Raw genomic sequence first — 27,726 nt, forward strand, 5'->3', positions numbered from 1 at the left:
CATCACAAGCAGTTTATTCTGCAGAACTCCAGTCCCCAGAAACAAAGGTAGGGCTGTGAAATCTGTCTGAACACGAGCAGCTCTAGAAATCCCTCCTCGCCTGGAGATATCCCCCTTGATAAAGGCAGTGACCTGGGTCAGGAGTGTGGAGAAAGATAGATGTCGTTCAGCTGGGGTGTTGCAACCTCCTGCAGATAAAACCTCCAGGGAGAGACTCCAGAAATAAATAGAATGGCAAGCTGCAAAGTTTGGAGTAGATTTGGGTCCCTTTTCATAGTCAGTGACTTCAAACTCCTTGATCTTAAAGGAGCATGAAGCAGATAGTTTTGTTTACTTAAAAAGAAAAAGAAAAAAAAGAAAAAAAATCACAAAGGAAGACAAGAATGACTCCAATGGTTAAAAAAAAAAAAAAAAATCAACCTCCAAACCTAACTTTATTTCCCTTTCAAATTAACAGCAGTGCTTTTATTTCTGCCAGCAAAAGGTTTCAGGTTAACGGCATGGATACCGAGCCCCTCTGTGATGAGAAAGGCAGATTTTGCAAAGCAGCGTCTTGCCCTTAGGAAAATACAATTGCAGACCGTAACATCTTGCCCACAGGCCACCAAAAGAGCAGAATGATGGTGCATGTTTTTCTGCCAGCCCACATAGCAACTCGAGGTGATACCTTCCATATTTCATTAACGCTGCACTGAGCCAAGTGATCTCCTCTTCCAATGCTAGCCACAAAGCCATGACTGAAACACTGACATATATGCAAAATAACTTTCTTCTCTCCACCACTTTCTTCCCCCAAAGGTGAGAAAGAATTTGGTCCAAAAATAAGTTTAGCTTAGCACGCTGATGGATAAAAGATTGACACAGGGCAAAACAGGGATAGAGTCAAGAAACCACTTAGTTAAGACTCTTTGGGTAAAAGAATATGTTGGAAAACATGGACATCTATGATAAATAGCCCTGAACTGTTGCCTCCAGGCCCAAGCCGGCTCCCATGGATCCATCCTGAGTGCAACCTGTGCTGAAAATGCAGCATGGACACTCTCAACTTGCCTGTCTGCAGAGCCAGCATCGTTACAGCTGATTTATTAACGCAATCTCACAGCCACACCATGTCCCAAACCAGTCCAGGTGTCTAATCCTGCAGCAGGGTTTATTTGCAAAGAGGCAAATGGTTTAAGAAGAGCAAGGAGCAGATTTCCTACTCTGAACCAGTGTGAGCAACACAAACTCCTGCAGAAACGGGTACACTTGAAGAAATCCATTATTCATATCCCACATCCTTTGACAGAGCATGTCTCAGTCAGTCTCCAAATCAGTCAGCTCAGAGATGAATATTTATTGAGTGTCAAGATGCTATTATAGGTATTACATACATATTAATCCAGGCAGCTTGCAAGAGATCTCTACAGACTGCCAACAGAAAATCCATCAAAGTAACAGGATCTTGTTAGTGCTGAAAAAGACACATGATTTATCTTTATGGGTACATCTTCATGTCATATCACTTTGCTGCACAGAGCCAGGCAAGTTACTAGATTGGGCTGTTAATAGCTAATTTAGCTGCATCATTGCTTTAGCACAGGGCTCCACATGCTCTGCAGCACTTATGTTACCAACACTTGTTCAGAGCATGTTAAGTGCATCTGCTTGGTGCCGGACTGTGCTATGCAGACAGTCTTCACAAAACTAAACAGCCAAGGTCATTTCTAATAATTTTTAGCACACAGGAAGATGTGATAAAATTAACAATAAAATTAACAGCAAAATGGCAAAAATCCAAGTTAAGGGGAAAAATAGAAAGGATGACAGAAGTGCCGAGCAACCACTTGTGTTACATGCAAACAACTAGGGAAGAACTGCTACAATAATTTTATTGTTTGGGTGAAATTGGCAGAAGAAAGAAAACAGCTATTTAATTTTTCATTTATTTGGGCTGTTGAGTGTTAGCCAGACCATTCATTTAAAACACTGTGTGCCTGCTGTCTTCAGCCACCATGGCCTGTACTATCTGAATAAGCAACTACTGACAGTGACCCCAAACGCCTTCCACAGCAAGCCCCGTACAGCTCTGCTACAGAGGAGAGGAAGGTCTGGAGGAACACATGCAATAACGCACTGGGGGTTTGCCCTCTGAACTACACAAGTCTCCATATAATGCCACCACATGAGCGTGAAGACAAGATGAAAGACAGGGGGAATCTCTCTCTATAGCAGAATATCCCCTCCAGTACCATCCAGTTTCCACAAGTACTGATCTTCCTATTACGAGTTTTTTCAGAAACTGTGGAAACTACTACAATCAATTCCTATAAAACACATCCAAATTGATGGGAATGTCTTGCTCTGGACTCTTCCTAAAGCTTCTTCTGTTCTTCACTACGCTGTTAGAGAACCAAACCAGACAATTTTATTACCAGGTGCTTGAATGATTGATAGTATTTCCTGCTAATTACTCACATAGCAATAACAACAAAATTGTAGTGCTTTGGAGAAATAGCAGGCAGGCTGAACGTATTCAGTGACTAACAGAAATGTAGCTATTCTCTTGGCATCAGAGAGCTGGAGAGTCACAATTCCTGGAAGATAAAGTACATATGATGACACATTATTTGAAACAACCTCCTGTCACTGGAGTATTTTCACAAATAGCCTTGGTGTGTCTTAAAGGGAAAAAAAAATAAATCAAGTTTGAACAGTAACATCCAAAGGCATAAGAGAGCAGAAGGATGGCGTTTTCCTGGTACTTCAGCCTCCTCTACAGTACAGCAAAACCCTCGAAGAGACGGAGCTCAGAGTGTGCTTCAGAGAGCTCATTTTCCTGCCAGCTGCAAAATATCCTCGCCAGTCTTTAAATATTTCACAACTACAGCACTTGGAGCTACTGTAATGATTGAAGCACTTTTTAAAGTGACATTTTTTGCCATTAGAGAATAGAAACCATTATAAACATTATCTTCCTGAAGAAGTACCCCCCACAACCACAACTACTAGACAGATGAAACTTTTGCAATGCTTAGAAGAAACACTTTGAAACCAAGATACAAACACCGGCAGCCCTGCAGACACTGAAAATGTGTTCTGCAGCAGAACTGCCACTTGATGGCAGTGCACAGCATCGATCTTTGCCCAGAACAATTGATCACGGTTTATTTTATTTTCCACTTACGCACAATATGGCATTGCTTCATTAAGCAAGGCAGAGGACAAGCATTTGCAGAGACACTGCATGCAGCACAACCTTCAGAAGCGGACGGAAGGCACCGCAGGAGGAGCGCAGGAGATTTGAGAGTTTATTTGAAAACATCATGCCTTCATCAAAGCGACATCTTCATAACCACTACTCTCACATCACCTTTGCTGTCAGAACTGCTTCTAGTCTAACAAAATGACTCTCAGCACTTTGTTACAGAAAATAAAGCGGGACATGTATCTTGACTGATAAGATGGGAAATTTGTTTGGTCATTCTAAAGGTTAAAGTCACGTAAGAATATTTATGAACTCTCTCTATAAATACATTCCACAGAGGAAGAGTGGTTGAAGCGTATTTTCATCCTCTTAAACACCAAGTCCTGATCTCTGTTGCTCATTCCTCCTGAGAGAGGAGGCAACAGTGTCAGCCAACACTGGGGATGGGACGTAATCTCCTAGCGTCTTTCCAGGTATTAACCAGCTCATTGGCTATCACAAGAAATAAAGAATCCTAAATTCAGAGCCTAAGAGGTATTTGTCATTTCACCCAATTTTAATAAAACTCTTAGTGTGACAACGTAAGGATTCCTTTTGCAGTTTCAGAAAACAGACTGAAGCGATCTAATAGCTCCCCAAAAGAGGGGATCGCTGTCTCCTCTGCTTTCCCACCCCTACCCACACCCCTGTACCAGCTCTGGCATCTTTCTTCTGGAAGTTTTATTATTTAAAGTTCACACATGATGCTGCAAAGCAGTGGTGACTTAAGGGCAGAAATTCAGACAAGTGCTCCAGACTTTAAGCTAGTTCATTTACTGTTAACCAGCACATTCATACCCACAAAACAGGATCACAGAAGAAAAGGTCAAATAGATAATTATGGGAGGAGGACCTGCAACCCAAATCACCAGCATCTTCAGTTTCAGATAATATGGAAGAAGCATTGAGAAGGGGTCTCTCAGCTGCAATTCAGTCAGTGGCTCATCCTGAAGGAAGGCGATGCTGATGGTCAGGAGGCCTCTCCCGACTTCTCCAGTCAAAGCTGCCTTCAGCAAATGCACAGAGACGACCATTTCACAAGAAGTCCTATACCAACATCCCACAGATCTCACAAGCTAGCGAACGCCTCACTTAAGAGGAGCAAGCCAAGCGAACAGCCTCGTGATAACCAGTCTGTGCAACCTAAAGTCTTCATTTAGGTACCTGGGAACTGGGAAGCAGCGGGCAGCTTGCCAGAGCATGGTGCAGTGCTCAGGTGGCAGCTGCCAGACGCCCATTTCAACAGAAGGGATGACTTCTTGCACGACGCAAACCAGAATTTGGGAAGTGAAAGATGAAAAGAATCTGGATCAAGGACTTAAATAACAAAAACTTAAAAGATGAGGTCAAGCACAGTTTAGTGAGGAAACTATTTTGCCTGCAGAATGAAAGCAGAACCAGACAAGTTGCAATGTGCTTCTCTCAAAAAAAATCAGTTTATTCAGGCGCCCCAACCAACTTTCTTAAAACCAACCAAGAAGCAGGTTCTTCCACAAGCAACACAAGCACATATTTTATTTGTAAAAGGTGCTCAGAGGCCTTCCACTCATTCATAATTCAAAGACATTTTGAAGGTGGGGCAGAAAACTACTTTGTCATTAAGAAGAAATCAAGTACCCAACAAATAAAAGACGAGAAGGTTTATCAGATCCTCTCACCACGGAGCTGAACTACACATCAAGGCTGGTTCTCCTCTTGCCTAAGGACCTCGAGAGAAAGTAAGACAGGGCTTCTGTAGAGTGATTTTCGTGAGAAATCCCCACATCAAAAGCATGCGAGGTATGTTCTACTTTTTCTGCTGGACTGATCTCAGATATTCAGGCATCCCAGTGGCCTTTATCACCACAGATGCCACTAAGCAAACAAATTCAGCGGTAGTAGAAAAGTAACTAAACCACAGCTGCCAACCTCATGACAACATTTTACTGTAGCATTATAGAGGTATTTCATTTTGTCCTTTTGTCCCTTTGGTAGAGATTTCTGAAGATCATTAATTATCTAGCACACAATAGTGCACAAGTCACACCTGAGACGGTTTCAGCCACAGTGACAACCCGTCTGCCAGGCAGGCATGCCTGCACAACACCTCGCTGCACTCACGGACACGGGGAACCACGGCGCTTGGGCTGGGCACTGCTGCCACAGCCTCAAGCTCTCTGCATTGCGAACTTTTTTCTTTAATCCTTTAATATTTATTAAAAAGAGGGTTTTTTCTTAAAACATGAACATCAGACGTTATCGTGATTGTTTTTCTCAGGAATACACAATGCATTTCAGTAGTGCATCATTCTGTGTGAAATATGTAAGTGGGAGAAAAATACTGTAAGCATTATCCTTTTCTTCCCATTTTAGATTAAAGCAGGACACACTGGGAAATCTACAGGAGTAGTTCATTCGTTAACAGAAGAGAGGACCTACTGTACCCAAAACCCAGGTTATATTAAGAGAGGGTCAATGCATTCTTTCTGAGGCTTTTGAAGTTCATACTTCATTAAGTTGCATGGCATTTTGGCTTGGAAGTGGGAGCTCTCATCTCCATCAAAACTCTCCTTGAGAAACTCTGCAGGTTACACAGCTCATAAGTGGCAGTTTATACAACAGACTCCATCCACAAACCTGATTAAAGACCAAAGTCAATGGGAGCATTTTTATCAATTAAGTGTTTGCCCTCCCATGCAATCATCAGTTATGACACATTTGGGTTTGTCACTCCAAATAACGTGGGCACACCTTAGACAAACCATGTAGAGGAGGAGTGCTGTGATTTAAAACAAGTTTGTTCCTTTTAATCAAAAAGGAAACAGGAAAAAAGTTTGCAGCGATACATCATCCTTCTCCAGCTGCTAATCTTTTCCATTTCACACCCACTGATCATTATCATCGTGAAAAAACATTCTTGTCTTAAAGGCAGATCTAAGGTTGTAGCCTTTTTAGCAATCAAAAGAAGATGACAATGCTTCCCATCTCGTCCCCTGCATGGCACTCCAGTCCAATGCTTCCCAACTCGTCCCCTGCATGTCACTCCAGTCCTGTTCCAACACGTTCATACCCAACACTGCTCTCAGTTTATTCTTCTAAAAAAAAGAAACATTGACTTCAGAGTGGCAGGAGATGCAAGTGGGTTAGAAGAACGATCAATAACGTTTAAAAGATCCTATAGCTAGCAGAGGCTGAAATTGGAAGCCATGCAGGTCACTTTTGAAGTAAGATTTTCAGGACATTGTATGCAGCTGAAGACTTGACCTTGATCATTCACTCGCATGCACTCTATATATATTAAAGTTTGGGTAGAAATAAGGACACAGCTTGTGATCCTTGATCCTTTTGCAATTAAATCTCCTGCTGAATACTCTGCTGGCTTCTCAATTAATGATCACATATTCTCAATTAATGATAAAAAGATCAACACTTCACCTTTACAAAGCTCCTTCCTACCTTTCTCTCGCCTGCATGTTAGCAACAGTTGAGTTTAAGCTAAGTGACTAATTTAAATTATTTCATTTATAATCAGAGAACTTAACAAACACAACAATAAAAAGGTCACTTAATAATAAACCTCCATCATTTAGAGCAATGTTAGTCCTTTTTTTCCTATCCACATACTCCTTGATGATCTGGATATTCCAGTCACTTATTGACAACAGCTAGGAAGCACCTTACAATACTCAAGTTGAAATTTTGACTTTTTTGGTAGAGATACACAACTTTATAAATCAGCAAGGTCATTGCAAGTATTTAACAAAAACGAACACAACTGAAGCTCCTAACTTCCCACCTCCCATCAACCAAAGACTTCTGCAATCCTCCCATTCCATCCGAGCCCTGCCAACAAACGGAACGATTCAGTCCTTCAGCTTTGGGACCCTGGGCTTCCTGAGCACAAAGACCCAGGCAGATAAGAAGTAAGGTTTGAAACACTATCCTTCGTCCACTATGCTGTGCTCAACAGAGTTCCCACATCGACAGGACAGTACTGAAATACAAGAGGGATGTAGGTAAAGCCAGTTTCGGATTTAATCCGGCATCTGTGCATCAATAGAGATGTTCCTGACTACAGTTTGAGGCAAGCAACCAAAGGACTGTCCAGCTACAAGGACTTCTTTTTTTGCACATCCTGCAGTAAAACGCACCTGAAGAAATCGATGTATATTAAGGACCTTGTATTACAGAACATCCCCTTTTCCACAGAATATCCATAGTTGCATCAAAGACTATGTAAAGCATGATCCATATAATTACAACCTGGAAAGAAGACAACCCATGCGAACAGTAGCAGCAACAGAAATCAGATACACTCAATCCAGCCAAATGACAGTTGCTTTTTGTAATCTTAACCAGTGTTAGTGAAAAAGCTGGGAGATAAAGCTCGTTCTCTGTTAAAACCTTCCCCATGCTATGCTGATTATGGCTCTGGAGACCACCTCTGCATTAAAGTCAAGCTTGTATCACAAAGTTTAAGACCACTGCTGTAATATGGAGAATTTGAACCTTCGTGATCACAGTTATGTGAACCACAGAAGACCTTGCCAATGAATTCCCCAACCTACTACCCCACTACTTGCTGTCTTGCTACTTGGCAGCAAGACAGCAGCTCATGTCCCACCGAGATACCTGAGGAAGAAGGAAGTGGGTTTGAACATCTTTATTTCAAATTCACACCACAATATTAAGCCACAGACTCTGCAAAGTAACCCTGCCTTTTATACAGGCAATTACGTGTTGACAGCGGTACAGATGGGATAGCTGCTTGACCTACAGCCTGTTTAAGCACCAGCATTAACGGTGTCACACCATGGGAACCTTCCCCGTGCTATATTGAGAACGCTTCGCTGCCCTATCTGTCCTGGCACGAGCTCCTCTGCCCCATGACTGCGCTGCTGTGAGCGGCGCCAAGCTCCGGGGCCAGGAGAGCTCGTTAAACAGCCTTAAGAGCAGGTAACGAACGGTCTGGGTGAGAGATACGATGCTCCTGGGGGGACCAACTGAACGAGCCTCTGTTTGCAGAGGAAAGGCTGAGCTCTTGTCCCACCCCAAACCTGCCGCAATATAACGCTTAGCTCCAGTTCCTGGCAACATCATTAACCAGCGAACAATCAGGCAACGCTTAAATGGGACAGACTTATTTAATCACAAAAACACGACACTCATTATTACCACAGGATGTGTTTTCCACCTTATCTCTTAATCTTTACACTTACAAAGGCCAGTAGTCTCACCATTACAGGCTGTCATCTCCCAGTGGTCACAAGCTCTGCAGAGGCAGGACAGCTGATTTCTACAGAAGTAGTAAGTAAAAGTCCAAGAGCCAAAAGAAGGTACCAAGAAGGATGCAGCAGGTGGTCTTCTCTCTATTTATGTACACTGACTTGAATAATACAAGAATCTCTATCCCTCTATTAGTGCACATGTGGAAGTACCATCTTTTCCATCACCCACAAAACTGTGGTCTCAAGTACACCGGACATCTCAGGTTCCCAAAACACCTTTCCTAATTGTAAGGTATTAATCTGGGCAACCTGGTAATTATCAGATAGGATAAAATGTGCTCTAGCTCTCTAACTGGCTTCTAGGAACTGAACTGGAGACATCATTTTTTACTTTCTCCTCCTAAAAGGAGCTCAGTAAAGCTGCTGCTGATAAAAACAACTACCAAATGGAGCTTTCAGGATGAAACTCATGCAAGATTTAACAAATTAATAAACAAAATTAAGTAATCTTGAATCTAAGCTATTGGCTTAAAAGAGGAAGAGCATAAAGGATGCAATGCAAAGGTGTCAAGAACAAAAGGGTGAAATTTGGGGGAAGCAATTTTTCCTGAGAGTAGGCAAATGTAGGGAGATCCCCTGACATGTCTGTATTGCCTGTTATTTCCAGTTGTTCACTTCACAGAGATGAAATTCCTTATGGAGAAATACACAGGATACTGTTCTCAGTTATTTGAAAACAAGCTCAAGGAGCCTACACATGGAAAACAGAGTTGACATCACTTTGAAGAAGGAACCTGGTGAGGTTTGGTATTCACCTACCAATGGCTAGGCCACAAGACTGTTACGTCTGCCTTTTCAAAAATAAAAATACCAGGAAGATAATTTTTCTTTATGTTCTGCTCACACTTAACAACTCTCAGATGAGCTGGCAATTAACAACATGCAGAAAACAAAACTGATCTTAAAATGTACAAAGCATTTATGCTGAGAGCAAACAGGAAGACTAAGTATTGAATTTTCAAGGTCCTTGAGATTCTCTTTTGCCTGCACACCCCCCCCCCCCCCCCCCCCCCCGCCCTTCCTTAAGCTACCAAAATTTGTTTGTTTTGAAAGGGAGCTGATTTGCTTAGACACCTGGCCAGGAGAGGGGGAGAAAGAGAGAAAAGGGAGTCACTGATGTATTAATAATGTTGTCATCAACTTATTTGCATTGCAAAGAAACACTATACTGAGTGCCATATAATTATTATTTTACACTGGGCTATGTTTGACCTCAGCCCAGTCCTCCTCACTATCACGTGGTGATGAGGACTTTTAAGTATGCCACTCCAGTATTACATATTAAATACAAACCCACGCAAAGCGGTGGGAAAATAAACTAAGTCAGAAGATAAGACTGGGAAAACAAAGCCTCCAGATTAGTTAAGTCATACACTGTTCAAAAGACGTAAGGATAATTTTATCCTGCTCTCTACCATTCATGTGTTTCTACCGTAGCATCTACATCATATATTTGCACATAAGTTTCATTCTCTTTTAACGTGTCCTAAATTTAAATTAAGTTTCTTCAAAGTCAAGGTGCATTCAGTAGGCTTGTGATTCAACAAATTTCAGGCAGCATTTAGTTTCACAGTAATACAGAATATGGAGGTGTACTCCAGGAAAGCTATTCTCCCAAAGTCACATCACACTACGTAGTACTAATCTTGCTTCAAGCACAAGACTTAGTACATTAAGTAGAGAATAAATTCCAACACAAGCTTCCAGCTGGTAATTAAAAGTAGGCAAAATTTAAAAGCTTCCATGGCATAAAAGGTCAATATGATCCATTATTTACAACGCACAACACTTTCCAAGATACAGGTCTATCACCAGCCCTGATTGTTTCTCCTTCCTTCCCCTTAAAAAAAACACGTTTGCAAGCAATTTTCCCTCCAAATTTTCCATCCTTGCATCCAGCTCTACCCAGTGTTAGCAAGGTCTGTGGGTAGGACCATAAGGCACAGGACGGCTTCATCAGCTAACCCTGCTCTGAGCATGGTAAGGCAATATGGAAAATAAACAGTCACAAACCTGGCTGGCAGCTTTGGCACAAATTTAACACACATGCATACGCCCCCACAAATCTAGGTTTAATTTGACAGTCCCCATGTTCTGCAACAAAGCTGCTATTCAAGAGCGAGAGGAAGCTTGTTCCTTATTAATGTAGCCATCGAGGTTACGAGCTTCCAGGAGGCTGACGTAAACCATTCCCCGCTGCAGCACTCGCAGCACAGCCGAGCCGTTCGCCGCTTCCAGTTCCTCCCTGCCACGTTTAAAACTCCGACCAGAAAAATATTATCACAGTAGGCAAGCACTGCACACCGGGATGCCCTATTTTCCACACAAGCAGTTTCTTCTTACGGCCTCTCCACACATCAAGTCACGAGAGGACAGCCATGCGCTCGAGCGTACTTTGGGGAGGAAAACAATAAAAGCAGGGGGATGCCTGCATGGTGACAGCATTACAATGTCTCAAAACTGCTTTAAAATTGTCTGCTGGAAAGACAGAGGAGCTCTGTGACTTACCTGAGCGTTACCACCAAGCATTTGCAATTCAATAAATACAAATAAGGTCTTTGGGGAGCAAAGAGAAAAGCAGCAGCATCTCCAAAAAGAGTGGAGGGAAGCACTTTGTGTGAATAGCAAGAGAGGAAAAAAAGTGTTTAAATTTTGTACTCACATATAATGGAGCTTGCTGTGGATTAAGTTTCATGACCTCAGAACACTGAAACAAAAAAGACAAGACAAATTTAAGACTTTTTTTGTAAAATTTTAAGTACTTCTTCATATACTTACTGCAGAACATTAAACCTCCAAAGCTGTATTAGCACCCCTACATTATTTTTTCCAATAGTCACTTTTACAACACAATTTTCTATTTTCTCTCTTTCAGATCCAAAAGGACCTGTCACTTTTTTTTTAAATTTATGTTCACATTAAGCAAAAACAACTCTAAAATGATTGGTAGAGCAAAACACTCATCTGAACCACCGGCACTGAGGATATCCCAAGTGAAACTTGCTTCTTCATGTCCATCTCAGTTCATCTTTCCTCCTAGCAACCTTTGCGCCGTACCTGCTTTTTATGTCAATTATCAACCCTTAATCGCTATCTGTCCATGCATCCCCCTACTCCCACCCAAAAAACGTTTGTAAAGATTTGTAGTTCCCGCCGCTGTTGGAGAAGATCAATTACTCTGGCAAATACTACCTCGCCAAGTTAACTTGGTACCTTTTTTTCCCCTCCCACTGGATTGTTTGTTCAAGAAACACTTCAAAACTATTTAAAAATCAAACTATCAAAAATGCTCCTTGCAAAACTGAGGGAAAACTTCTAGAATAGATGATGTTCACGATTCTGCATCAGCATTTTTCATAGTCAAAAACTACCATTACTCGTCCTACCAAGGTGATTTTAGTCAAGAAAATTTCCCCTTTCAGGTCTTCCCCTGGAATTTCCATATAACCTGGTGAAAGTTATTTGGATTGAGCTTTGAATCCATTGAACCAGAAGTTCGCTTGCATTAGTTTCTCCATTGCAGTAGAAAATATGCACCCTAAACGAAAGCTGTAAGCTTTCATTTAATGTGTGTATTAAGCAGCCCAGCATCCTAAGATGAAGGAATGCAAAACAATTAAAAATGGAATTTCTGCTGTTGCTCATGTCTGCAGTACTGGTAATGCTCTGCAAATACTTCAAACCCTTTTTAAAAAGGGATGAAATACCACTCTGCTTTTCACACAGAAAACACAGGATCTTGTTCATACTTTGTTCCCTTCCAAATCCCACAGTTTGCCTTTACTGAGACAGAACTTAAACCACAGCCTAAGTTTTCTTGGCTGATTCCAGCTATCCTTGCTCCCTCACATGCTCTCCTTAGTTTACAAAGAAGTGTTTTTGTACCAGTTGCCTTAAAATGTCTGAGCTACCTGCCAAGCTTGCTCACCAAAACAGTCCCTCTGCAAAAGTTCCTCCAAGGCAGCCAGGGGATGGACAAATATTTTGCAATAGTTTTAAATCTAGTCAAATTCATACCTATTTTCAACCTCAAGATTCCCCTTCCAACAGCAAGAATGCCTCAAAATGGTTATGCTTGATAGTTTTCCCTATATTTTCAGTTCTTCCAAAGAGTTAGTTGTGAAAAAAGGGGACTAGTAGCACTAGCTATCATTTGGGCAGGTGAGCTCCAGAAACAGCTCTGCGAGCAATCCTCACTTCTGCCCTACAACATGCTCCTGCTATTCCAGTCCTACTGAGGGCTCAAAAAGAAAATAAAAAAAGAAACAAAACCAAAAAATGCACAAACCCTGACCATCTCCCTCATGACCTACCTGAGCCTCTCTCTCCTATTCTGAACTTGGGCATCTTGAACAGGGGTACCAAAACGTTACCTGGCCAAGAGTGTTTATGTCATGAAAACTAAACTATGGTTGGAAAAACTCCTTTTTAAGCCCACTTCACATTTGGATTTTTACAAAGTTTCATTGCAATGGACCAATTCCTTCAGAAAGCAAAATTAAGCCCTATAGTCTAACGTAGCAATTTGGTAGTATTTGGATATAACTTTAAAAAAAATATTACAGCACAGAATCAAAACAGTTGTGTCCCAGATGATAATGTTTAAAGGGAGTTAATATAAAGCATCGTTTTCTCATCACATCTTTTCAAGTCTTGACAATTAACTGAACAACTTATCTTTTTGCTGATAAAAGATAGTGTGATATACCTTCAAAGACAAAGACTCTATACTTTTGCATTTACATCAACTATTAGGATTACTCCTTATCCCCAAAATTCAGCCATCATTCTACACTAGCAATATTACTACTGGCCTTCTATAGGATAAGGTGTTAGTTAAAGGACGTCACATGAAAAATTCAGGAAAACAGGATACGACAGGTTTGTATTTGCCCAAGACTCCACAGGCAATACATGTATTCTACTCCTCAAGTTTCTCTCCGCTGCCAAATAATTAGGTTTTTTAATTTTTATCAACTATTTCAGTTTCTCAGGTATTTGTTCTGAGGAAAGGAAGTTATTCTAACATACTCAAATATATTCCTCCCTCCTTTGGTATTTAACAGCTTTACCTCTTCCCTACCAAGGTTCACAGGTGTGTTATTGTCACTCTTGCCATTACACACAATAACTTCTGTGATCTGAAAGCAAATTACATCTGTGTTCACTCAAAAAGCAAAATTAACATGCGCACACTCAGGGAGGTCACACCTGGATTTCAAGCACAGCTGTTTGCTTTGTTTTGGCAAACCCATGGGGCACCAGCCAGCTTCTCACACTCCATAGGGTATTCTCACCACTGCCTCATCCCTCCTGCTCCACTTTGTTTGCTCTACCCAGTCATCAAGCCAATGCTTTCTAAAAAGTCCCATCCAAAGCCTCACGAAATAAGGAGGAAGGCCCTAAGTACAAGCCTGGGGTATGCACTTAATCCCAAAAAGCAGTAGCAGGATCTAGACTGTTACATTTTCCCTTCCGTGACGTAGGTTTGAGAACCTGAGAGGTGTCGACAGGAGGAATCAGGTATCTAAACTGGACCTTTTGTGTTCTTTCTTACTGACTGCTTCACTGGTGCTTTAGCCTACCCTTCTCAGCAAAGCCACGGAGGGACCTGTATTACACGAAAACTAATGCTTCTTTATTTGACATTTGGGTTGCAATGCCATCGCACTGATCAGCTGTGAGCCCCCTCCTTGCTGTCATGATTTTTGTAGAAGACACCATTCTACCATCTGCCACCAACACCCATCACACGTTTATGAAAAGGAGAAACCACAGTTCATGTGCTCCATCACAAGGTCTACTCTGCCAGGTTTATCCAAAGTGAGAAGCTGTTATGTTACACATCACGCTTGATACACTCAAGACATTTTAGCTGAAAGTCCCAATGTGCAAACACTGCCCAAGCTCTTTTGATGAAGTTTTTCATCAGTCCTTTTTTAAGGAGCAAACAATATGAGTATTAATAAGAATGTTCCTTATAAGACATAGATATTGGTGGAAACCAGTAAAAAGAGCTTTCCTGTGGTGTCTAGCTCAAACAGGCTGCACTGGAGGCATCAAAGATCTGTACGAAACATCAGCTGCAGAAGAGCACGCCCTCAACAGAGCATTTAGGGTCTTGTAATTCAAGGAGTAAAGTGAGATGGCATCCGCTGATCTTTGCCATCCAACAGAAGTGCAGACCATTTTGTCCTGCTCCATCACCTTCCTGGCAGATGCCTGATAGCAGCTGAGTAGAGAGAAATGGGAAAGAGAAGACAGACATGCACAGATCAGGAAAGGATGGGCTGGCATTAAAAACTCCCACTGGGTAACCTCTTTCTCTGGTAGAGTTGGTTTTGGCTCTAATTAAAGTGCCACAAGTCAGAGAGTCCAAAAGAAGTAAATACTTGATGTGTAAGGAAGGAAGAATATTGACACTTCTCACCAAGGAAAAAAGGGGAGGTCTATGAGTTCAAGCTCATGACCAGTTTTTGCTGGGTTTTTTGGCAAGAGAAGTGCACAGCAGCAGCAGTGAAATAAGGTGACACTGCTGAACACTTGGTTTTGTCAAACAAGAAAACAAAAATCCTGGAAATATTTCCTGCAGGAAGATTTTTTCCCCCCTCTTATCTTACTAGTTGGCCCTTACATCAGTAACTAAAAATGATTTCTCACTTCATAATACACGTGTCAGACCAATTTTTCAAACGATGCAAACTTAGTTTGCAAGGAGACAGGCAGGTTTGGAAGATACTTTATTTTATCTTGTTAGGAAGTGCTTTGGCAAAAACATAGGAGAAAAACTGAGTGACAGATAAGCCTGTATGACTACTCTGCGTCAGCAAAGGACTAAATTTAGGTTTCTAGACAAGTGAACTTCTCCAACCAGTGGGTAGGCAGGGATCAGCCTCTGAAAAAACTTTTTAAAAAATCTTTAATACAGTAAGAAAAGGGAAAACAAAAGAAAGACTACACTGGCCATAATCAAACCAAGATCCATAAGGACCCTAATACAGTCAATTAGTAAGTTGGACTACTTTAAGTGTAAAAATAAGGGGGGGGGGGGGGGAGAAAAAGAAAGAAAAAAAGGCTAAACTCTGTTTTCTCCTCTATTAGAGGAGCGCATCCTTCAAGTTGATGCCTCCTCTGAGCCCCAGAAAGCAATTTCTATCTTTTTGGGCAGGTGGTACTTGCTCTATCCGATATCATAGAGTGCAGTGAGAATACCTGGCCCTACTGCGAGATCAGGATCTGGACTGCACATGAACGGCCCTGAAAGCCAAACTAACAGGAACAGGCAAATATAAATCCCACCTCCCTTGCCCAGCTCCCACCCACCACAAGAAGTCATGCTATGGGCACCCTCATGGCAGCCAGCAGATTCTGCTCCAGCAGCAGTTGCCTGTACTTAAAATATTCATATTATTTCTTACAAATAGCTGAATCTTTTTAATTTCAGCGTCTGGGAGGTTTATCACATGCTCTGCAGCCATCCAGACACTTATCTTGCAATGTTTCTGGAATTGTATTAGGTTTTTCCCCTTAGGATAACACAGTGAAATCCCTTGCGTTTGCAAATTTGAAAGTAGGACATGAAATAAAAGTCCAGGTTCAAGCTCTTAAAAGCAACAGTGGTTTTAGACATTATAAAGATCTGCATAGGTCAGTAAAACTGAAAGCTACTGAACTCTTCTCAAAATGGGAAGGATACCTTTCTGCTCTGTTAAGCATTAAAGAATTAATACAGCGAGTGGTATTAAAGTTTCTTCTAGAGAACTTCAATGTTATTTTGCACAAAATTTCATGGAGGAGGACAAATAATTATGCCTGATTTCTATGGGTATGGTAACATCTGTCAGGGAAAGAAAGAAAAAAAAGCATTTATTTGCTTTACTGTGGTTCCCAAAACCTCAGCCAGGGTGAGGGCTCCATTGGTTACGTGCTGTAAAAATGTCAATGCAAACAAAGTTTCTGCCCTGAAGAGTTTACAAACAAGCACAGGCAGTGGGAAGAGATACAAACACCAAGTGCCTAAGCAATAAATCCTCTTCATCCACTACTCCCAGCTACCATTTAATTTAACCTTAATTAGTTGGCTTCTTTCTTCTAGGCATCCCAGGCAAAGTATATAACTTGAGGACAAATCTGAAAGTGAGGCCAATGGTCCTCCAGATCAACCCAGCCCGCGCACAAGCAGTAACGCTGAATGTCTTTGAACACCGCATAGCTAAGAGCTGCCAAAATGGCTTTTCGATTTTCCCATCGCGCCCCGTTCAGGCTTGCTCTTTTTGGCAGCAGGCTTACATCAAATGCTGGTTTCACTGCCCAGCTTCTGTATGCTTCCCAGCATCCACTCCTTGCTGCTTCGCTCCACGAACCATACAAGGAGTATATCAGAAAGAAAACATCGTGCTACTAGCATCAGAGAAGTGTGTTTAGGGATTTTTTTTTTTTTTTTTTTAATCAGAAAGGAGAGCTACAGGATGGGCAGAAACAAGAACGAACACTCTCAACAATGACCAAGCAGAGCTGCAACAAGCAGGAGGACAAGAGGCATTTAATCCATGTGGTATGTCTGGGAAAGGCTACCTATCCCCTTCCCTCTCCCTTATGCACTAAATACACTTCAGTTTTAAAGTGTTTGAGTTTTTTCAAGCTTTCAAGTTCAGTTTGAAGGTTTTTTTAGGTAAACTTCAGTTTTAGATATACTTCAGGTTTAAGCTTTGCTGAACCTTACCTGAATCTCAGCACTTGACTTTTTTTTTTTTTTTTTTTCATTTTAGCATTTGATTTTAGAAACAATTATCTGTATTTTCAAAGCTGTAACCACGCACTCCCAGCTGTACAAAAGACAATCTTAGCCATAAAGAGGTTGTGGTTATGGGTAGGAAAAAACAGCCAAAAAACATACGGAGAATCTGACGAAGTTACAGATCTCATGGAAAGCATTCGAATAGATAAGCAGAAATGCAGAGAAAGCAGAATGGCTTTCCAGCTGTAAGGATGACTGCATCACAGCATCACCAGGCTCAAAGGCAAAGGAGGATGTAACAGAATTTACTTTGTACAAAACCATTCTGTAACACTGGTTTGTAAGGAGTTCAGTCCTTGAAAGGACTAAACTTTGTGACTTCAAGGCTCTGGAGTAACACTTCACCAGGTAGTCCAAACTACATGTATCCCATAGAAATTAGAGAAGCATTGTTTGTGGGGGTTATCTTTAAGAGAGTAAGCCATAAACAGACTTTCTTTTGTACTGTAACATTGCCACCAATAAATATATCCACAGTGGGACAACCTGCATTATAGCCAATCCTCAGATCCTCACCCTTTAGACAATACAACCCATAAGCTGTAAAAGAGTTTAAAGAAATCCAAGGATTTCCAGGGAGCACACATCCACCCCCTTCGGCTGGGCTGTATTGCTTCCTTCTATATGGCTGCACTACAAAAATAAAATCAAGCTTCTAAAAACACATCACTTCTCATTCAACAAAGCACACTGTCCTCAAGGGCACTCCCCCACACTCTGGTTTTACAAAATGTTAATTTATAAAGTGCTTAGAAGTATCAGGAGGATTGAGTTTCAGGAACTAAAGTGCTCCTGCTCTAAACTATACAAGATAAATAAAGATGGGGAAACAGCAAGTGGGGGGACCGGAGAGAAGACCAACCGGCCATATACAGATAAATTCCTGCTGGAGCCACGAATTTCATGCAAAGAGAACTAAAATAGCAACGTCTTTCACAAGTTCATTGTTCTCCCCTAGTGTCAAGGGAATTACTGAGCTGGAATATTCCCCTTTTCTTATGACTGGTATACAACATTACCCGTCACCAGTCTCCTCACTTTTTTGTTATAACACAATTATTTGAAAAAAGGCCCTTCTTGGTTTGGGGTTTTGATTTTATTTTTTTTCTTTTTTACCTGTAGCAAAAGTCTGAAAATGGAAAGAAACAATGACTGGAGGTTTTTTTAACTACTTGTATTTTCTTGTTTGGCATTTTTCCTGGGTATCTGCCTACAAAGTTCAGATCTGCAATAACTTACTCTCACCCTGTGGTGTTGGGTGAGAGACAGGTTTCCTCACACACTTTGTCCCACAAGCTTCACTCATACTGAATGAACTCCAGAACTCACCATTCGTAAAATGAACGAGGTTTCTAATCTGTGTATTACTGCCCTTTCCTTAAAATCCATGTGAAAGGAGACTAAAAAAATCCAGGTCAAAACCTACAAACAGCTTTGGCAGGAGAAATAAACCCATAACACAGTTCTTCAACGATGTGCATGGAGAAATTTGTACAAATAGAGTAGCTGCAATTGCAGTGACTAAAATAAGCCTGAAGACAGAAGATGACCATATGTTCCTTCCAGGCATCATCCTAAATGCATAACGACTTTCCCCTTAGCTATACTAATGCATAATTTTACGTATCTGGTCAGAAATAGGAGGCTGGAGGAATTAGAGGAAATAACCCATCCCAAGTTTATTTTGCAGACACATAGGAAAGTGATACCACCAGCAAAAACCATCGACCGTGGAAAGGAGAGGAGGTGAGGAAACGAGAAACCACACTTCAAACGTGTGGCAGCAAACAAGTTACCAGCATATTGAAGCATTGTGTTTACTATCACAGCTGAGCTTAGAACTAAAACAAACCCAGATATTTGCGTACAATCATCTGAATTTATGTTACTTGCTGAAGGTTATGTTTTGTCACTAAATTCATCGCTTAAAAAAAATATATATATCCCTCATGCAGCATTTCCACAGGTGATACTGCTTCCCAGCTGTGTCCTGTCTGCAAACAAAACCATATGCTGCCATTCAATTATAAATACACAGGAGTTTCTTTTGGCTGCGAGCAATGGGAAGGAGGTTTAAAGGCGTTTTGTGTTGGCCTGGCTCTACCATCGCTCGCCTCCAAAGACGCGGAGGTAACCCAGCAAGCCACGCTCGGGAAAACCAGATGTATGCAGATTGCTTTCACAGCAAGGAAAAGAAAAGAAACTTCATGATGCCCTTCTCCCCCTAGAAAAAAATTGAAAAAAAAAACATATTAAATTGCAAAATCAGCCTAAAATCCTGTCCTTTTTTGTTTTAACGGTGTTGGAAACCTCAGTACCATGGCTTTCACATACAATAGCCCACCAAAGAGAAGTTGGGGAGTTGCTACAGCTGAACAACTTGCAGGTTACGCCGCAGCAGAGGGGCCAGGAGTCTAGCTGGAATGCAAGCTAACAGAGCGTCACTGATTTAATTGACTGATGATTTAATAAAATGCTCTGGATATAGATTAACTCACTTTGCTTAATGTAGTTCAGCTTCCTGCCAACAGGAACCAGCCCAGCGCTGCTCCTGGGCTGGGAGCTGGGCTGCCTGGGGGCTGCACCCACCGCTGCTCCAGTGTCGCCCGTGCTCCAGCTGACCCTCCGGCCACACCACTTCCCTTCCCCAAATTTATCCCATTATCCTTCCCAAAATAATGAAGCTTAATGCAAAGCTAAGGTACAGGGTAGCATACACACACACACAAAAATAAGCTTAAGCCTTCTTCATGCTATAGTAAGTCCCTTACGCAGCTCTGCCAGCCCTGTCTTACTCCAGAGATGAGTACCTGGCCAAATACCCATAGCCTCAGGACTAAGTTTCTTTTTTTGCACCATTTCAATCTCGTAATTGTCAAAAAAATCATTTACTGGATTACTTAATTCCTACCCAAAGCCTGGAAAGAGATGAAGCAGTGTAGGGTTAATAAAAGCAGCGCCGTTCCCTATGCCTAGCAGAGGAAGGCAGCAATCGCTCTCAAATGTGCACATCTGGTTTCCCTGCTCCCATCTCTTCACCCATTAGTAGATATAAAAAACAAACCCACAAAACTCAAATCACAGCGACTATCACTCTACAGTCCATATGCCCAATTTCAAATAAAGAAAGATACTGCAAAAGTTGGAAAAACAGAGAGTAAAAGGATTATTAGCTAACTCTAATTATACAAACTGATCTCATCCTCTTGTCATAAGCCTCTTTCCTGTGTCCGGAATCTACTTGTGCAACATAAAGACCAGCCTTTTGTAAATGTCCAAGGGTCACCAACACAGGGTGATTAATTTCCCATTTTACAACACACACATACTATCAACCAATTCACTTGTAATAAGATATAACCCTGCCCTCACATGTCATTTTTTTCCTTTAAAATATTACTAATGGCAAACGATATTTAAGATAGGAATTTGTAAAATCCAAACAATGTTTCAAAGGGAGCTATCATGCTACTATAATAAAATAAAAATCACAGACCACATCTTCAGTTCAAGTAGCTACATCCTAATAAAGTTAAGAACTAACAGTCGACTTGAATTCAAGTGCAGCATGTACGCAAAAGCACACGTATGTTTATACTCAAATTAAGTCCTCCAACAGGTTCTGGGGCAGCTGTTTCATGTATGCATGAGACATTTATCTCAGGCTCAAACATTAACATCCAGAAATCCTCAGCAGACATTCTAGATGCCTCTTCAAATGAATAAAATCCAGTTTATACCTTCCAATACACTTTGTAGTTTGAACACACATTTTGGCAGTAAATTGTGGGGAAGTTCTCAATGATAACCAGCTCACGTTTGTAAGCGATTATTGACTTTTGGGTGCTTAACTAGGAACTTCTTGAAAAGCCCCAATTTTCAAAGGACAAGTAAAACCAGAATTTTCTGCAGAACTGGGGTCCATCCCAATGGGTATCAAGCTGGGCAGCAAAGCAGAAGCATCATGAAAGTTGCTAGTCACCTTTGAAAGCAAAGATGCATTATGTGAGACTGACAGTGCCTCCAGATGCTCAGCACCAGGTGAAGAAGGGTAGGGAAGGAAGAAGAGGACTTGGGGAGTATTTCACCCAAATGTATAAAAGGATAAACATGATAGATAGTTGTCATCAGCACCGAAATGCCTGCAGCCTTACCTATGCAGTGGGAGAGAGCAAACATTCTAAACTATTGATTCCAAGAACTCTTGACTACAGCATGTGCCCTAAAAACAGCTTTCTCCACCTTACTATTCTCCTGACTCTCGGGGCTGTGTTATTTTAGGAACTACGTTGAGCAATGATGGTTTCAGCAAAAGAAACTAAACCCCCAAGCCCTAGAGCTGAATGATAAGACTCTCCTTCTCTCTGTGTCCCACAAGCCACAGCGCTTGTACTGCGTTCCCAAAAATGCAGGCCTGGAGTACAAAACAATTTGTGAGGCCCAAAGCACCATGCATGTTTTTATGCTGACAAATATTATTAAATATTTCCTAGCATTTGCAAACCAGGTAGTTATCCAATGCATATTTTAATAAGTGCATGCACCAACCTTAACTGCTAAAGCCACAGGTAAGAGTTGGAAAAACTGGCATCAAGACCAAGATCCAAGAGACGCCTCCACCCTCATTTTGGTCAGAGCAGCTTTGGTACCCAATATTTTAATGTGCTTTTCCTCTCTGAAGAATACATCAGACTCACTTTTCCCTTTAGGCTCCCTTTTGCAAATGCTCCCGCTCTGCAGCTCTAGGCATCATGGACTTACTCAAGGAAAGCCTGGTTGGCATTTTTTTCCAGAAGAGGAAAACTTCATCAAGAAACTTCAGGTTTCCTACTGGAGAACCTGTGCTAACCCCACTCCCTGTGACACAGGAAAACTGCGTCTGCCACTGCAAAATTAAGAATTGTTTCTTCTTAAGTGCTCCTTTTCTTTCAACTCACAAAACTATGGGAAAAATATTCTCCTCTAACAAAGACTTTATTTAGGTAGTCACAGAATATGCTTGTTTTACTGGAGCATCCCTTCCAAGGCATGACAGTCTCAAAAAATGCACATCATTCATCCAGCGAGTAAAATGATGGAGTCACTTGGTACCGCATCCCCAGAGAGGAAAAATTAGAGCTGCAGCTCTGTTCCCAGGACACTGTATTACATCACACATCCAGGGAATGCCCCACAAAAAGTAAAATCCCAAGCAACAGAAAGTATTACATCTCTAAAACAGACAACAGTGAAAACTCATCCAAATCTGATTTTTAAATTAATTAAAGCATCAAATAATAAAAACCCAAATAAGCATAGATTCTACCTAATTCCACTACCCCACCTTCTGGGTTCAAGCCTTTCTGCAGTTAGCGCACACCCAAAAAAGCAAACTTTGCAAACAGACACCCCACTTTGCACCTAAAATCATTTCTTTAAACTGCCTTTACAAAGTGGCCTTTCAGACCGGTCCCTCAGGAATCGAACGAGTTAAGTGCCCACAGGTCCCAGCCTCCCCAGTAAATAATTTATTACCCCAGCTCCGGGACAAGCAGCTATGCAGAACCAAGAGCCCACGCTGTGCAGCTGTTCGCCAGCCAGGCAACTCTCTGCAATTACATTATAACACAGGATTAAGCTTGGGGAGTGGAAATACGTCCCTTTATTACTGGGGTTTGGGTTTGGTTTTTTTTTTCAAGCTACACAGCTATTTTAAATGTTACAGAGCTCATTAACATGAACTTCATTAAGCAGTAACCACTGTATGAATGAAATGAAAAGATTATCATTATAAGTGCAATTATGGAAATACTAGACCAGCAGGCAAAAAAAGGAACGGGTATGAGAATGCTGCTCCTAAGCTCCAGTTTAGTTTATTTTTTTCCCAGATCCTTCAGAGGAGGCACACCCAGAAATCAGACGTGATGCGGAGGCTGGTTCCCAGGCAGGAGGTCAGGTGAGAAGCTCTCGCTGCCTGTGCTGGGGCTCCCCGGAGATTTCTCTGCTGCTGCCGTGCAAGGAAGAAGTCATCCCTTGGGTGACACCCAGGAAGAGTCTGGCATCTTCTGCAGCAGCAAGCACTGCTCGCTGCAAGCTCACCACACTCCAGAAATCAGCAGCCAGTTACGAAACTAACGCCAAATCAAGCCACAGATTGCTTCTCTTACATGGCAACTGGTGTCATGCATTTCCCCTTGAAACACAGCCCCATACATTTGGCTAACGAGCATCGACGTTCATGATGAACTGGAGACCAGCTCTCAGCCAGTCACACATTCATTCCTGATAAAGCAGGAATGATTTTGCCAAAGACTTAATTTCTTTCTCAAGCTCTGAAAATAGGTAAAATTCCCCTGCCCACCCCCACTGAAAAAAGGAAACCCAAATAATTACAATAAATACTTGTCTCTCTACAGTAACAGCAGTTCATGATTAATCCACCCAGCTGTTGCTACAGCTCAGTAATGCCAAATGATTCGGACCCAGTATCGTTAAAGCACTGGTCTTCTCGGGCAAGACCATGGAAAATGTGAGACACTGCAGAAGGTAAACAGGTTAGAGACAGCGGGAGCAGAAAAGAGGCAGCTTGCTGTGGTTTTCCTTCCTCCCTCCCTCGACAGAGCTCAAGCATGGCAAGCACCCATTTCCAAGCAAGACTCTCGCAGTTTCTTTGCTTCAGGCTAACAGTTTTTGCAAATTCAAGTCTTTTTGGAGAGAATGGGTGTAACTCCATGAGTCAGAACAGCTACTGTCAGTATTGCAATAAGCATATATTCACTTTTAGGTCAGATCCTTCCCCTGATCTGGTTCACCACACCGAAAAGCTGGTGTTAACAGAAAAACAAACCCAGAAGCCTCAACGCCGCGACCGCTCCAGGACAGACAGACAGCTGTCGTGCCGACCGGGAGGCATGTCTGACTGGCAGCCAGCGGGACCTGAGCCCCATGGACCTGAGCTCTGATCCTGACTGGTTTCCACAGAAATCCTCAGGCTGTGACCACATGCCTGCCCCAGGGCACATGAAAGTTGTATCTTAAAATAATAGGGAAAAACAGCTGATGCTGTAAGTGTTAAGTGCTATTTTACACCATAGTATATGCTTGATATAAAGGCTGAGACCACACACCCCTTTCCTTTTATTTTTTGCTTCTGCTGCAAAGAAGTTGTATTTTACGGCAAAATAACTTGTTGAATTTGCTTATAACATGGGCTTTGATATCAGCATCCCTTCCCGCTGCCAAGAAGGTAAGCTGGGCAAACCCATTCCCCCAAACCCCTCACCTCAACCCTTGCTTGTCCCTGAAAGAGCTGCCAAAACATTTAACCTTACTTTAACTGCATGAAGCAGTACAGGCGGCTCCAAGATGTCCTTCAGGTCGTTCCCACACCGAGCAGGGAGAAGCAGGGCAGGTCACGACACTCAGCTCCTGGAAGAGAAGGAAGAAGAAGGAATCACTAGGTGCCAGGGACAGCACGGCAGCTGGGGGTCCCCTTCACGGAACGGGATGGAAACCATCTTCTACCTTGCCAGCCATATGAGAGGTATGCGTTGCCTCCCACGGTAGTCCCATGTGGTGGCCCACCCCAGGCATCCATGAGCATGCATGGGGCTATGACCACACAAAGTATAGGGCTATATAGAGACCCACATGGGCATCTGGCACCATCTAAGAATAACTGTGCTGCTGAGTTGTATTTGCTACTGTCCTGCTATTTGGTTTATCCCCAAAGCTGTTGATCTGCTGTCCATCACTGTATCCCAAACTTCTAAGTTTGGGTTAAGTCCTTTACATCCATCTCAAACACAACCTCTCCAGGAAGACTTCAACAAACTATTTGTGAACTCCGTCACAGCAAGGTATTTTAAAAGGAACAAAAGCGCCAAAAGTAGATGATGGCAGGTGATGGCCAGCAGATGAAGCCCAAATCTACCAGCAAGTCTCTGCCAAACCCTTCTGGGTTGCCTGCACTTTTCCACAGGCTGATTTCCTGCTCTGGGGCAAAATCTACTCAGTAGATTCATCCACAGGTCTACTGAGCACACCTGAAAAGAGCAGTAAAAGTGGATTAAACGTCAAAAGGAGAAAAAGCCCAGGATGGGCTTTAGCTTATTAAATGCTGTGTGGGAGATTGTATTACCTAAATCAAAGTCATAAGGGCACCTTAGGCCATCATTTGGTTACCACACCAGGAAAGGCTGTGGCTACGCACACATCGCCTAACGCAAGCGCGACACACCGACTGCCTCCTCCTGTTTTACCAGATAGAGGAGACTCTGCCACTGCGCACTTCCCGTTGGGAAAGCATCCGTAATCAGGGAATCTCACAGCCTGAGCCAACCTGCTGAGTTCAAAGTGCAATTACAAGCACAGAAGTAACAACGGCAAAACTAGTTACCGGCTGGGAAATCAATTGTATTGTGTGAATTAGCTGGGGAACATACAACACTGGAAGATAATGCATTGCACAACAAATCTCACTTATTCATCTACACAAGAACAGCATCACCTGAACACCTCAATGTCAGTTTTACACAATGTTTTCTTAATATTTATTGCTAAAAGTCTCTTTTATCCATTCTGCTGGTGGGTTCCTGCTGAGGAATGGGGAGAGTGTTTTTGCAAGGCACTACAGGGTACTGGATGCTAAAAGGCATTTTACTACTAATATATATATTTAAACATAGACCAAATTGAAAAAAAGAAAAAAGTTAGCCCTCTTGTTCCTCTAAAAGTATCAGGATTGTGCATGAATTTCTTCATTGCGGTGTCACACATTTCTGAATTACATTCTTATGGCAAACCACTGAAGCTGAAAGAGGAATTACCTGAACTCTGAAATACCAGTCAAGAGCATGCAAACCCTCTTTGGATTCATTAACCAGTAAAAACCATCCTCGCAGTCACAAACAAACAGACTGGAACTTCCCTCCGGCATTCCTGTAGTATTACTTTCAGGACCACATTTTAAAAGATGGTTATTGTTTGATAAAGCAATGATTAACTACGTTAAGCAAGCAACATTAACCCAAGGCTCCTACCAGCCATCCCGTGTTGATCTCCAAGTAACAGCTCTCTGCAAGGCATATACTACAACAATACAGTGGTTTCATTCATTTGTGAGACACCAATAACTTGGCTTTTAATACCACACTTGTAATATTCTGGCAGAGAAAGCAGGGTTTACTGCTATTCCTTTGAACTGACAAGCAGTACGGGTATGGCTAACACTGCTAAAGTAGATAAGTGAGTATGCTGTGAATCACTGCAGGTTTTTCATCATACCCACTAAGGAATGAGGGTGTGTTTAAGGAGACGCACATGCAAAGCTCACTGGGATGCTCATGACTTGGAAAGTATTAGCACGTGGAGAAAAGCAACTGGCCGAGCAATAAAAAGCAGTAATACAGATCATAAAATTCTTCCTCTAGGCTTTTTTTTTTTGTTTGCTTTTATTCTGTAGGAATTTTTAGACTGTTACGGGAAGAAGCAAATAATATTAAAAAGTCTTAGATATATATTTTAGTTCCGTATGTAAAGAGCCTGCACAATCAGTAAGGCTGTCCACATCAAAGAATCAATTCCCCAAAGAACTGATTTCTGCTTTCTGTGAAACTGCTACAGGATAACTCCTGCATGCTTAAGCACAGCCATTTCAGCCATTTCTTCTTCTCTTCCTTTACTGGGAAATCATTACCAAGTGTAGATGGACACTGATGTAGCTCCTCTTTTCTGAATCTTACAAAAGATGGTTTTAAAAGTTCTGTTTCATGGGTGTGCTCATACTGCTTTACAGATGAAAAACTATTCTGTATCATGACAGGAAGATGATGACATACAGTACCTTTATAAGGAAAGCTGTAAAAAGCAACCGGGTTCCTACGCTGCTCTGCCAACATTCCCGTATTCTGACCTGTGACTCTGGAAAATTTCTGCCCAAAAGGGCCTGTAGTCACGATAGTCACGGTATCGCACAGTGCTCACTAAAGTAAATGAGAATCTAAAGGAGAGTCCTTTTGACACTTGCCTTTACACAACGTAGTCTGCTTGGATTTAATGAAAATAGGGGAAAAAAGCCATCGTGTTTGGTAGGACAGGATTATTTGATGGCAGATTGCTCACAGTCTTGCTCCCTACATACTGAGACAGCTAAAGCAGAAATTACCCATGCCACTGATGAATTAGTGAAACATATTTAGGGAAGAGAGAGAGAGAGAAAGTTTAAGGACAGCATTACAGCTATTTACACTTTTAAAAAGACAAGGTAATTGGCCCTGTGGATTAAACACGTAATTTCTGTAATAGATAAATTCTTTTCCTGAAAAAGAGCCCAATGGCTTAGAGGTGATCCGCAGCTGATGTCTCCTTTACAGGCAGAGGAGCCAAGCATCAAAAAGTACTCTCTCTACATTTGTAAATGAAATGAATGGCAGTGACTAACACAGTAAAAAAAGGAG

General features: G+C 41.9%; 1 protein-coding gene across 10 annotated transcripts in view; it reads right to left on the bottom strand.

The window, feature by feature from the left end:
- AKAP13 (A-kinase anchoring protein 13) overlaps positions 1 to 27,726 on the bottom strand; it is a 227,406-nt gene that overhangs the window by 150,002 nt on the left and 49,678 nt on the right. For all 10 annotated transcript variants that reach the window (XM_075506242.1, XM_075506248.1, XM_075506243.1 and 7 more), the window contains 2 exons: positions 24,601 to 24,697; positions 11,156 to 11,200 (listed from right to left, as the gene is read on the bottom strand). In XM_075506242.1, coding sequence (XP_075362357.1) covers positions 11,156 to 11,188 — 33 coding nt within the window. In that variant the 5' untranslated portion in view covers positions 11,189 to 11,200; positions 24,601 to 24,697. The remainder of the gene's footprint in view (positions 1 to 11,155; positions 11,201 to 24,600; positions 24,698 to 27,726) is intronic.

The sequence above is a fragment of the Mycteria americana genome, chromosome 6 (assembly GCF_035582795.1).
Source record: "Mycteria americana isolate JAX WOST 10 ecotype Jacksonville Zoo and Gardens chromosome 6, USCA_MyAme_1.0, whole genome shotgun sequence".
Lineage (NCBI taxonomy): Eukaryota > Metazoa > Chordata > Aves > Ciconiiformes > Ciconiidae > Mycteria > Mycteria americana.